The sequence below is a fragment of the Erithacus rubecula genome, assembly GCF_903797595.1.
Source record: "Erithacus rubecula genome assembly, chromosome: 10".
NCBI classification, from domain to species: domain Eukaryota; kingdom Metazoa; phylum Chordata; class Aves; order Passeriformes; family Muscicapidae; genus Erithacus; species Erithacus rubecula.
Window position 1 is genome coordinate 6,246,968 of NC_136662.1, and position 13,086 is coordinate 6,260,053.

Genomic DNA, 13,086 nt, shown 5'->3' on the forward strand with positions numbered 1-13,086 from the left:
ATATGGGGTAGTGTTTGTTTTCCTTCTGGCAAGCAAAAATAATTATTAGGACTCTTGTTGTTGATATATAGCTCCAGTATTAGGCATTGTCTTCAATCATAGCTTTTAATTTCTTTTAGAAGTGCATTTAATTGATTCTACAACATACCAGATATTTGTGGGGGGTTTTTGTTTATCTTGAGCATTTATCTGATGTTGAAATGTCAGGTATAGGAAATTCAAAATACATGCTCAACATTTTTTTCACTTAATATTTTTTCTTAATTATTGCCAAGATTCATCAAGACTTGTGTGGACTAATGAATGGTGGTTTTTAGTCTGTGCAGTTTTGTGCTGGGTGTATTTCTGTGATTTATTTATTGCCTGCATTTTAGCATGTTTTATTATGTTGATTTCATGGTGATGTGTGTTCACATGTGCTCTGGATTGTCTCCAGCTTAATTGGAGAAAAGCTGTGGCAAGTTTATCACATCTCAGGAAATGCTTAATTGCTGCTAATCTCTTCAGTTACGTTTTAATTTGGGTTTAAACTAACTTGTTTTTAACAATTATTATTTCTCATTTGTATAACTATCTATTATTCAATGCTAACTGTGCGGCCAATAAGATTTTGCAATAAGATGTTTTAAAGTCTGAATTTTTTAGAGCCCCAGGTATTTCTGAAACCTCAAAAAACACTACCAGTGGAGTTTTAATTGATATGCAACAAAGTAGACTTTACTAATTAAAATCAAGATGCTGTGCTTTTGCTACATGGACCTTTACATGGAAAAGTAGGTCTTACACATTTCCTTTTATTGTTCATCGTAGCAATTGCATCCTTACAGGGTTGTAGGTTGGTGGCTTACAGTTCAAAAAAAAAAAAAAAAAAAAAAAGAAAGGAAAAAAAAAAGGGAGAGAGCGAGCTGCCACCAGCCCTGAAGACAGACAGTGGGCTTTGGTCCCTCAGACACCCCCAGAATACTAATCAGCAAAGTCAGACCCTGGAGGTCAGGGAGCAAGTCAATCATTCCAGCGATCGTCTCAGTGTGGAGGATCAAATTAGCCTGAAAAATTCAGCTGCTGGGAGGAGAGGGCGAGCAGCTGTCAGGGGCAGCAGCGAGATGCACTAATGAACCAGATGAATAGTGCAAAAGCTTGAAAATAAAAACAGGACAGTTGACATTTTTCATCTGTCAAAGCAGGAGATGCATGAAAATATAGTATTCCTGTTTTAACTCCTTAGGGGACATTGAGAATTTTTTTAACACTCGGCAGCATTCAAACAAAAGTACTTTTTAATGAACACCTAGAGTATGAAAATGAGTATCTGTGCATTTATTTAGAATTTCTGCATGCGTACAGACCCTGCAGTTGATTTCTTTTTTTTTTTTTCCTTCTTTTCTTTTTTGGTCTTCAGCTTGCATTTTTAACATTCTTTTTAAGGTAAGACACAATGTCATGTAAATGCAAAAATTAACATTATTTTAGTAATAGATTGGGAGGAGTGTAGGATGGAATTGCAGCATGATACTTGTTTTGGGGGCTTTAAAATTTTTCATTCTTTCTTGAAGGTAATATGAAAAAGTACTGAACTATTTGAGAGCAAATTAATGACATATAAAATAGATGGAAGGGAATTTTGGTAATTTTTTCATACATTTCCCCCAGTGATATTAATGCTTAGACATGAAAGAGTTAAACTGCTATCTGGAAGACCACAAGACAGATGAGAGCCATTTTCAGCTTGTCCTGTCCCTGCTGAAGCTCACTGAGTAGCACAGCATGGACTAGCGTGTTTCACACACACTCTGCCTGTCTGGGGAATGTACACATTGTCCTTCCAAAATCAAACTTATTAGCACATGTAGAAAAGGGTGACTGACTTTGGGGCAGCTCTGCACTCAGAGGAGCATTTGTGCTGCTGCAGTTAAAAGATTTCTTAGGCTTTGAACAGAATGGAGAGATTTTAAATGAATTTTTAAATATCTAATCCAGCTAGCCATAGCATTTGTTTCCATCTCAAATGTCAAGTTGTAGCATTATCTGGAAATAAAGGGTAGATTTATTACTGCTATGTTTAAGCTGATCAAGTATATAAGTGCTCTGCAACAGATTTTCTTGGTTTTGTATTGTAATTGTAAATTATTTCCATAGGTGCTAGTGCTTCGCTTCTGATGGAAGTTTGGGGATTTGTTTTTTTTAAAGTATTTTTGAACAATGTCCTGAATTTTGAAGTTTTTGGGTCTGAAATTTTAGAAATATAGATGATAGCTTTTTCTTGCTTTCAAAACTCCCAAATACATTGAAGTCTAATGTCATGGCTGTGGAAGGTTATAAAATCTGCTACCATTATCTGGTGTTACCTACACAGTGCATTGCTTTAGTCTAGATAATGTTTTCCTATAAGTTACGTGTTTTCTTATGAAAGATCTTCCTAGAAAAAGTACAGGTTTGGATTTTTTTGGTGTCCCTTATGGTAGAGGGACCCTCCACTCTCAGCAATATCATAAACTACTGATTTGTCTCCTCATAGTCTATGAATAAAACCCTAATAGTGTGCAATTCAGATATTGCACTGTAAGGATTGTGCCAGATATGGTTGTATGATATAGAGAAGTAGATACAGTGGTGACAGGAATAGTTTTGGAACTTCTGTTATTATCACTGCCAGGCTCCCTCTAAGCAGAGCATTGAGAGTCATTAAGAATCACTTTTGATTTGTTGCTATTACAGATTTTATGACAAAATAGCTTTACTTGCAAACGCAAAAGAAAACTGTGCATTTTCTTTAAACAGATGGCTGCACTGCAGAGTCCCTTTTATGGTGATAAAATGAACTTGTACTCTCTATGCAAGAAGATAGAACAGTGTGACTACCCACCTCTCCCTTCAGATCACTATTCAGAGGAAGTAAGTAATTTTCCTTTTCATGGGCTGGATCCTCAGTTTATGTAAGCTGGCACGCTTCCAGGGAAGTAAATGAACTTGTGTGATTTTATGTTATTTGCAGATTATGCCTATAAGTGTTTGCTTGTTGAACTCACTCAAATGTTCCTGTCAAAACAAGTCTCTCATGATTTATATTTGAGTGTATTAATGATGGAAACGTCACACTGTTAGATTCTTAATTTCATTGGGCTTCCTTGCAAGTATGACAAAATGCTTTCCCAGAATGCACAATGATATGTTCCACATGCCAGGGTGGGATAGAGACTTACATCTATGGGGTGTTTTTCTAAAAGCACAACTACACATGTTTATGTTGCACAGTAAATTAGTGCATTGGCCCTGTTCCTCTAGGGGCCTGCATTAAAATAGATATAATGTAACTCAGTAGTTAAATTGTTCCAGTCCCATTTGTCTGCATTATAAAACTGGGATGTGCCCCTCAGTACAATCGAACAGCAGTTCTTTTGCAGGGAGTGGTTCTTGACAAGACTAAAAGTAAATTTCAGAGAAATGCAGGCAGACATAATATAATTGAATTTGAACAATATACTCCTGTAAATCTCAGCAATGTTTGTTTTAAGCTGAGAGCTAACAGTTCTTACTGTCATTAATGCATTTAAGGGGGAGTACTTGCTTTTGTAAGCTCTAAAATGAAAAGAAACTGAACAAAATAAATATTTTTCGTAGGGTAACAGAATGAAAAAATATAAATACTTCCTTGTTAATGTTCTGAGATGCCAGTTTTAAAATACTTCCCCACTTTGAAAAGAACAGGGGCATACTGATAGAAGCTGTAAACCGAAGAACAGGTATTAGTAACCAATTCTAATTGAATTCAGACTACATGAATTAAAGATTACTTTGAAAACGCAAATAAACATAGGCACTGAAATACTTTTAATAAACATAAAGCATTGTACAATTTCATTTATAGAGTAGGGGTTGTAATTCTGAACCTTAAATTTTCTTGCATTCACAGACAGTGATTGGACTATTAATAAAAGATTACTGTTCAGTGTTTTGTTTTGTATTTATAGTGACAATTTTTCCCCTTTTATGAAACAAACCGGACTTAAAAAAAAAAAAAAATAGATAATTTGGTGCCATTGCAAAGGATGAAATAATGATCTATTGTGTAATTTATACACTCTAGCTTTTTGTGGCTTTGCCGATTAGTCATTTTACCTTGGCCATTTTTAATTATTATTTATTGTAGACTCTAAATATGGCAGTTCATATAACCAACTTCAGAACTGGAGGCCTAGAAATACAGTAGGGTGTGAACAATAATGCAAAATGATAGCGAGAATGTCAGGGGCCGTTCTTTGTTGTGTCATTCATGCTGTCTTCCTTTTTCCATGAAGCACATGAATATTTCACATATCTGCATCCTCATCCTCTATTCTTCTTGACTAATTTTCAGACTGTCTGAATTTGCATTTCACATGGTAGCTGATTAGGAGATGCCGAATGCAGCAGTGAAACCTCAGCAGGCGGTTTCCATGGTGACCTTCAGCAGGATTTTAATGATGATACCACTAGTGGTTCGTTGAAGTTGGCCTGCCTGCAAGGCTACTCGCTGCAGCTAAGTGTGAAGTTGGAGATGTGGATTCCCAGCCAAGGGGCAGATATCAAAGTCAGGCCCAGATAGGTCTTAGGGTTTGGGTGGGGAGAGAGATTCCAGCTTTTCCTTACATCTGTATAGGTTTTTTGTTTTGCAAACACATGCGAAGCACGACGTGTTACTTTCTGTTAATTTCAAAGCAGGCATGTGCTTCTGCATCTTGGGTAAGCCAGTTATCTGCAAAATACATGTAAGTTATAGCTCTAATTCTCTCATTAAAAATTATTGGTATTAAGATAGGTAAGAAAACAGTTTCTTAAAAGAAGCAATCAGTTACAGAAACTGTAATGGGAATATTTTTTATGTTCTGCTATGTGTCTTCACTAAGGTATGTGGAAAACATACATTTATTACCTATTACACCAAAATAAACCATTTTTAGCTTGTACAAAAAATCTGTACTGGCATGAACTCTAAAATAAAGAAACAAATAATTGTTATCTGCAATATCAGAATGCTGTCGTAGATGTTTCACCTCTACTGGAAATATAGATGTCAAACCTTTAGCCAGGTTGGAAGGACACTCAATGAGCAGTAAAAATCAGGGATCACTGAATAGTAAAACCTGCTTCATTTTTTATGAGAAAAAAAATTTCTGAAATAAAAACTTCACTGAGTCTGCATCCTCTAATACAGGAGTGTAAATACTTTCATTATGAAATATAAGACTGGTGCTTTTCCAAGAAACTTGTTATAAGTAAATTTTAGAGAGTTTTAAGGTGTGACATTTTTGCTAAGTTTTGAAACCTCTGTAAAAGTAACATGTTAATAATGGTGTCATGGCTGTGTTATCAGAGAACAGTGTGTCAGATGCACCTTTAGATGGACAGATGGGTAATGTTTTTAAAAATCTTTGATTAGAAATCCTAATAGTCTGAGATGCATTTTCACAAACTATTGCTTCAGTTGTAGACACAAGCCAAGGTTTTCAGATGCTTGATAACTTTGGATATCTCAATTTTTTAGTATCCCTTAAAAACATCTGGTATTCAGAGTTGGTACTCAGCATTTACTGAAAGCTGTTCTGCTTTAGGGAATTCAAAGCTGGGGCTCCCTTGCCACCTCCAATCAATACTCTTAAAATCTTGTCAGCCAATATTAGTATCACATTGCTTTCATGATGAAGTTTTAAAATCTTCCTTTGATTGAGGTGCATTTCTTCTAAAGTCCATTGCCAACCTCCTACCCAGATGTGAAAGCAGAAGGAGCCAGCAGGTCCACAATAGTAGTGTTAGCTGCCAGCAGGTCTTGAGAAAAGCACTCAGAAAAGGCTTCAAGAAGGTTTTATTCAGAGTAGGAATGGTGGTGTGTGCAGTTTTTTAATGCAAACTTCCCTATATGAAAATATTTCTGTTTCAGCTGGCTAACAATGCAAAGTACTTGCCTGTCATATTTCTGTCTTCCCCCCCTCCTCCTCCTGACTTGAGTGACAATTATTTATTTCATAGCTGAAAAACCTGCTAAAGTTAAAGCAAGTGTGTCCCACTGCTCCAGTGTCAGGCTAAGCTCCAGGCTAAAGACAGTCACTGTGCTAAGTGCACAGAGGAGGTTAAGAACAATAAGCAGACAAAGAAGTTTGCAGCTTGGGGATGCAACAGGAGGTCCCTCTGGCTCAGTCTGCTCTGCCTCTTGGCCAGTCTGTGCCAGGTAGTAAAAAATTGCTTCTATCTCTAATGATAGTCTGATTTTAGACTCTCAGTGCCTCTTCCCATGACACTGGTGAGCTTTTCTGATACACTGGAAACTTTATTAGTACTAGAGGGGCTGACAGATGGATTTCAGGTTTATTGAAATGGATATTCCTGTAGGAGTCAAGGATCAGTGCTGTAACCAGGTATTAGCATCTAGTGTGGTCCCAGTTTCAGTTCTGAAAGACTCTGTTCCCATGTAACTTTTCATCCTGTATAGCAGAATTAATTCACCTTCTTCCAAGGGTTTGCTGTCTAGTTACAAGGCCCAGAAGAGCTCAAGGATTTTGAAATTTCTCAGGAATCTGCACTATTGTTGTGCAGTGTTCCAGGCATGGTCATCTCAGCATTGCTGCCTTACCAGTGAGACTCTGGACCTGCCAAGGGAAGAGATCACTGCAGTAATTGCAGTGACTGCCATTTAGAGGCTTCTCAAGTCCTTGACAGGTAGATTCCTTGAAGATCTGTTTCTGCTGTTCTACAAACAGTAAAGTATTAATGAACTGCAGTAAAAACAGGTGAAAGAACACTTTCTTCTCTGGTGCTGGCTTTGTGGGTTTCAACCCTTTAAGGTCCTTTATGAAGACTGTTCACTGTATGCAGTTCTGTTGAACAGATGAAAGTCTTCACAGAGAAAGAGAAATGTATATATTCAGGATTAGATGTATTTTTGCAGATAAATTACACCTGTATTTTCTCCACAAAATGTTTGACTCCAGGCTCAATGATGTTGGATATTCTTCAGTCTTTCCTGTTTTCCCTTCAGCCTGTCTGAGGTGTTGCTTGGCAAACTGTTCATCTCTGCTTATACTGTTCCTCCTGCTTACCCTGTGTCCCACCTGCTGCTTCTACAGGAGATTGTTTGGCTTGCATGTTTGTATTACATGCTGGCAAAATTATTATTTCTTACAGAAGCTGATTTCCAGCATTCTGTTCTTCAAAAGTTTGGGAGTTATTGCAGGCTAATAGTTTTTATTGCCACTGGCATTGTATTTTGTTTATTGACTGCCAGAAGCAATGTGATGGCTTTTACAACTCCATTAGTCAGAATATACTTAATGTACTTAAAATTCCAATAGCAAATTTGTTGCAGATTATTTTGATTTAATGCATTTCTTTTCAATACAGTAATCTGACCACTATCTTCAGAATTATCTTGCTTTTAAATATTGAGCTCTTCTTGTTAAAGAATGGGAATGTCTAATGGCATCCTTTTTATACTGTTGAATACAAAAAAATCTGTGCATTATGTATGGTTTATCTGCAAGGGCTAATGAACAAAGCTTTATATAGCAGTATGCAGTGCTTCTTCCTTAACTTCAGGAATTCCTATTCCCATGCATTTAATCAATCTTCAGAAAAGGGAAAGAAGTATAATTATAATTTAAAATCCTTCTTTTTCTTTTTCTGAAAAGCAAGAAGGAAACTCTCTGATGGCATGTTTAAAGAGGCAGCCTATGTTACTTTTGAATAATGAGGGTGATGAGGTTGCTCTGTTAGTTGTAATAATTGCAGATTTTTTTCAATAATTCTTCCTAGTTGTACTGGCTGGGAGACCAAACTAAATTTGATATATTGTCGTAGAAGATCACAATGTGTTTGTTGGAGTGTTCTTCCTCCCCACCTGTCCCCAGTTTTATAAAGAGGTCTAGGAGGATTTGGCAAAGCTACTTAATGGAAGATTTTCAGAGTTGGTTGTTTTTGCAAAATTGTGAACATTTAATTAAGTCAGTATAAAAGAGGTATGCTCCACATTGAAAATTGCTTAGGAGATGCACACAACTTAAAACAGAGGCCCTATCAGAAGGTTTTCCATACAATATATTCAATTCTAATGTCATAAATTCTTAGGCATATCAGTGGAGGGATAAAAGCCTGCAAATGTCCTGACAGTTTGTGAAGGCAATGAAAAGTGTGCAGGTGGTGTGGAAGCTCTTTTGGGTTGCTTACAATGAATATGTCCTTTAAAAACACCCAATAGATTATGGTGTTACTAGAAGCCTGGGATTTTCTGGTCACAGTGATTTGTTTACTCCCAGATAGAGGCTTTTTGTGAATATTTGTTAATTATGTGCTTCTTTTCATAAAGAACACTGTTAACAATCTAATCCTGAAGAATACATGTTGGGGTGTAGGCTACAGCTTATTTATTCCAGTATCATGTCTTCAGTAGTGGACAAGGGCAGTAACAGGGCCAGCATAATGTGGTACTTGCCTAAAATACTTTCTCAGCTTCTAGTTTTAAGTTCAGATATTTCTTCAAGGGTGGTATAGCAGGTAGCCCTCAGTGGGTTTCATTTGTTCAGTGGCTGAATGAATGTGTGTTTATTGGCAGCAGGAGGTTCTGGGGGTTAACTGTGTGTTAGATGGAGCATCACTGCCTTTTGTTTGTTGGGCCCTGTCAGGCAGAAATGCCATTTATTGCTGGCTAACTCCTGTACTGGGACTGAATGAGCAGAGCAGCCTCGTTTGCCTTTGCTCTGTGCTCCTTCCAGCCTTCTGGGCTTTGCAGGCACAGCCCTCCAGAAACACAGGGAGTTTCCCATAAATCATATGGGTTCGCAGCAAATACATGCCCGAAGTTGTATCTTGAAAGGATTAGAACTTCAGTTTGCTCATCAGTTTCTCTGGAGGGCGGTACAAATGCAGGGGCCGGGGAGCGTGCTGCAGTGTGTTCGCAGAGCATGCTCACAGAATCGCTCTTCGCCTCAATTCTGCCACTGGTATTAATTTGAATTTGCTACAGCACAAACCCTGCTTTGTGAGAAGGCCAACGCTGCTGTCGTGTTCTCTCCCCGCAGCTGCGGCAGTTGGTTAATATGTGCATCAACCCGGATCCCGAGAAGCGCCCCGACATCACCTACGTGTCCGATGTGGCCAAGCGCATGCACGCGCACAGCGCCAGCAGCTGAGCAGCCCGGCTCGACCAGCCGCCCCTCCGCCTGCTACGCTCCTGTGATTATTTGAACCTTACTGTTGTGCTTTCAATTGTAAACCGATTTATATACAAGCTTTGTTGTTTTTCTGTTTATTTCTGGGTTTTGTATTTTTTACTAACTCGCAGCTGTACAACAGGTTTAAATATGTAAAGCGTAATTTTAAGATGCCGTGAACCACTTTTTCCGTGTTAGTGGGTTCAAGTGTATTTTCTGTAATAACAAAATTGTATTCAGTTGGGCCTCAGTTCTAAAACACAGTTGCACTTTTGCACATGATACAGATATTAGGCTTATTGTCAAGAAGCAAAATGTCTGAATCTTTCACCTTTTTATTAATTTATGGAAAGTATGAATTAGCACAGTTAACTTTATTTTAATCCTTGTTCTGAGAGGAACATAATTATTACAGGAGTTTATTGTATTTTATATCGAGTTGTAGTTTGCAGTTCTTGCTGTAAGAGTAGACAAGGAATAGAATTAGTAGTTCTCTGCTTGCCAAATGCAGTGGAAAAATAATTTCAGGAAAAATTGTCATGCTGAAATTTTTGTAACATCCCCTTTTGTTTTGTTAGTCTCTCATAATACACAAAATATTTGTCGGAGGTTTTCTGGGAAAATTTAAGGTGTTGATTTGGCAATCGGGTCGTTTTCAATAGACTTGTGCAGCACTGCCCTGGGGCAATGGGAGTCTGCATAGTTCAGTCTTAAAAACATGCAGATGCTTCTTGTAGCCAATAGGGTTCTTTTGTGGCTGTTCTTTGAGCAGGTCTGATTAAAAGATGTGATCTTTAAGTTACAACTTCCCAATTGTTTGTGTGTATGTCATCGTTTGTAGATTTTTGTGTTTAAAATAATTTTAATGACCTTACAGTATATTTAAACTATTTTGAAGCCATATTAAAATATACTTGATAGACCATAAAAATAACAAAGAACTCCCACTATGGCCCCAGTCCTGTGAGCTCTTGTTTATATTTCAGCTAGTTTTTATGTAATTTCAGTAATTTTGAGTCAACCACATCTACAGAAACAAACAGTAATCAGTAGGGTAGATAGAAATGATGTGCTCAGCTCACTTTTTGTACTCTGTGTGTCACTGCTTTGGTACCAGGGAATAATTTGGGTTTTTTCCCTTCTTCTGTTGCACTCCTAATGATCCAGCTTCCAATTGTATGAGCAGGCAATAGAAGTGTTGTTGTTTTGTAATGAGCAAAACTTTAAAAGCATGCCAGTATAGCAGAAGATGAAATGCAGTATTAGAAGTGTCTGAGAAGGCTGGTGTTTTATTCATGCTCATGATGAGAAAAGCCATAGAATGGAATTCTTGACAGAGGCTTGGAAATGGAGAACTTTCATGCCAGTGGTTCTCAGATACCTCTGAATGGGACCCAAAATCACAGTGATGTTTGTTTGCAGCAATCTGTCTGCTTAATCTCTTATCTTTGCTGTTACACAGTGTGGTGGGAATCTTAACAGCTGAGTTGGAATGCTGGTGAATGCTGCATTGGCTGTGAGAGATGGTAGGACAGGAGGATGTGAGAGAGAGTCAACGCAGGTCTTATTTTGTGAAGACATAGAGGTGATGGATGGCAGAGGTCAAATCACTGTTTTTCCCTAATTTTTAATAGTCTTTACTTCAGTAGTCAAAACTTTTCCCAGCCCTGCCATATCCCCACATTGTCTAGCCATTGGCAGTGTTGGTCTTTTGAATTTCTGATCTCTGGGTAAGGAAATCTTTCTGGTGAGGAGGGAAATAGAGGTGTGACCCTGCCTGGTGGGGTGCTGCTTATGTTTCTGAGCATGACTCAAATACAGATGTTTAGAGTTGTTTTTTAAACTTTGTTCCCTTCTCTGATATTTTTTAAAAAGTATTTTCATATTCACCACTAAAGTTTTATGACTCCTGGCTTCTGCTTCATCAGTCCTGTTGTCAGCTCTGCTCTCTTCCTGGTTTGAAGTCCTCTGTGTCTAGTTTTCCTAGTGGTCATTAGTTTGCATCCTTCTTTGTGATCTTGCTAAACTCAACCTGTTTCTGTCTTTTCAAATTTCATCCCTCCCCATGGGCAGGCCAGTTTCTTTCTCCTGATCAGTACTTTAATCCTTTGTTCTTCATTCTGTTTTTCCAGCCCAATGCCCGTGATTTCTAGTTTTAGATAGATTTTTCTCACTGCCTCAATCATTCCCATGACCTTATCTTTACTAAATGCTCACTTTATTATCTCTAATTTCTAAATTCCCTTTCTCTGATCACTACCTGCTCTCTTTCAGCTTATCTGTCTTTCTCTCTCCTCTACTCTGTCACTCACTCCTTTTGGGATCTCCAGTCTATTAACCTTTTTGACTCCTTCGTCTTCGCTGCTGCCTTCTTCCTTCATTGGCCTCACTTCTTTTGACTCACTGCTCTTTATTTTTATCTCTCTGCTTCTCTGTACATGGTTTCTTTGGCTGCTTTCACACTGCCCTGTCTCCATTCCTCCCTCCAGACATATTCTCTTGTAATTTCTTAATTTCCATTCCAGCCTTTCTGAATATCTGAAGAGTGTGTCAGCACAACACAGCTTTGGGCTCAGCTTTGCCTTACCTGCTTCAATGCTCTTCCCAAATGGACTTTTTAACTACTTTTATCTCACCTTTTTTCCCTTTCCTTGTTGAGCTTGCTTGCAGATCTGCTGTTCATTTTCATTCTTCATTCATTCTTGATACAAGATCCTTTTCCAAGTTGTTTTTATTCTCAGAATCTGTTTCTGAATTGAGCTTCTCTGCCTCTTCACTGTGAAAGTTTGCCATTTTTATTTCTGTACCTTTTATGCCTTTCATTCCTTTCACTGAATTACTTCTTCCTTAAGTAGCAACCAAGTTTCTCTTTCATCTGTCTTTAAGAGGATAGCACCCATCATCATCATCACTGTTTCTGGTTTCTAATACTTTGTCCTTTTTTCTCCCTCTCATCTAATTCAGTGCACCTAGAAACCCTTTCTCCAGTTTGTTCTTGTATTTTTATGTTGCACTTCATTTGAATGCCTCAAAAATCCAGTGCTTTTCTCCCCTAGTCTGGTTCTCCCATGGTTCTATCTTCAGACTATTTCTTTAGTATCCAGCCAGCCTCAGACCTCTTCAGATTCGAAGACCTAATTTTTATTTCTGACTCCCTCTAGACTATTTTCTAACATCTCTGACAATTTTACTTGCCTGTTTTCCAAGGCCACAACCTTTCTATCTCTGACACTTGTCCCATGCCTGTATATCAAATGTCTCAGAGTTAGATATATCAGAGTCCAGCCCTCTTCACTATCTGTTCTTTCTTATCTTTTATCTTCACTGATTTAACCTCTGTGTCAATTTGGCTTCTTTTCTCCCTTCAAAGTATCAAAATTGACAGGACTAGTCATTGGACTTTCACTGTTTTGTGTGCTGAAGAAGGAACTCCACCAAATTACTACTTGTTTTGTGCTTTAAAGAGACCTGAATCTCACAAATCTGATCTTATTTTGGTACTGTGGAGTTGGAATAGATTGTTTCTGCAAGTACATCGAAAGTCCTTGAATTTGGGCCTTTAGTTTTGTCATTTCAGATAAAGATTTTTCCCATAACTGCTTTGTATTAACTGTGTGTAACTTTGTCTTGTCTTGCTCTTGCATGTACAGCTAACAGTTTTCTTTCTATAGCAACTTGATTTCTGTGCTTTTAAGTGTTGCTTGAAAGAAGGATGTGCCTAAGAGCTTTCCTGGCTGGGCACTGTGCTCCTCTCTGTTCCTGTGCCACCCAGAGCCTCCAGTGCAGGACTGAGCTCAGTGCTCTGCTGCTTCTCTACCCATGCTGCCCTAACATCAAACCAAACCAAAGCTGCCTCTGGTGGGTGCATGGTTTCTGTGTGGGTGCAGTCTGACTGCACACTTCTGGCATG

The 13,086-nt window shown here is 38.2% G+C and overlaps 1 protein-coding gene across 2 annotated transcripts in view; it reads left to right on the forward strand.

Annotated features, from left to right (window-relative positions):
- The window catches only part of NEK7 (NIMA related kinase 7), a 58,954-nt gene extending 48,891 nt beyond the window's left edge, over nucleotides 1–10,063 (forward strand). For both annotated transcript variants that reach the window (XM_079313541.1, XM_079313542.1), the window contains exons 9-10: nucleotides 2,779–2,892; nucleotides 9,045–10,063. In XM_079313541.1, coding sequence (XP_079169667.1) covers nucleotides 2,779–2,892; nucleotides 9,045–9,155 — 225 coding nt within the window. In that variant the 3' untranslated portion in view covers nucleotides 9,156–10,063. The remainder of the gene's footprint in view (nucleotides 1–2,778; nucleotides 2,893–9,044) is intronic.
- The last annotated feature ends 3,023 nt before the right edge of the window (nucleotides 10,064–13,086 follow it).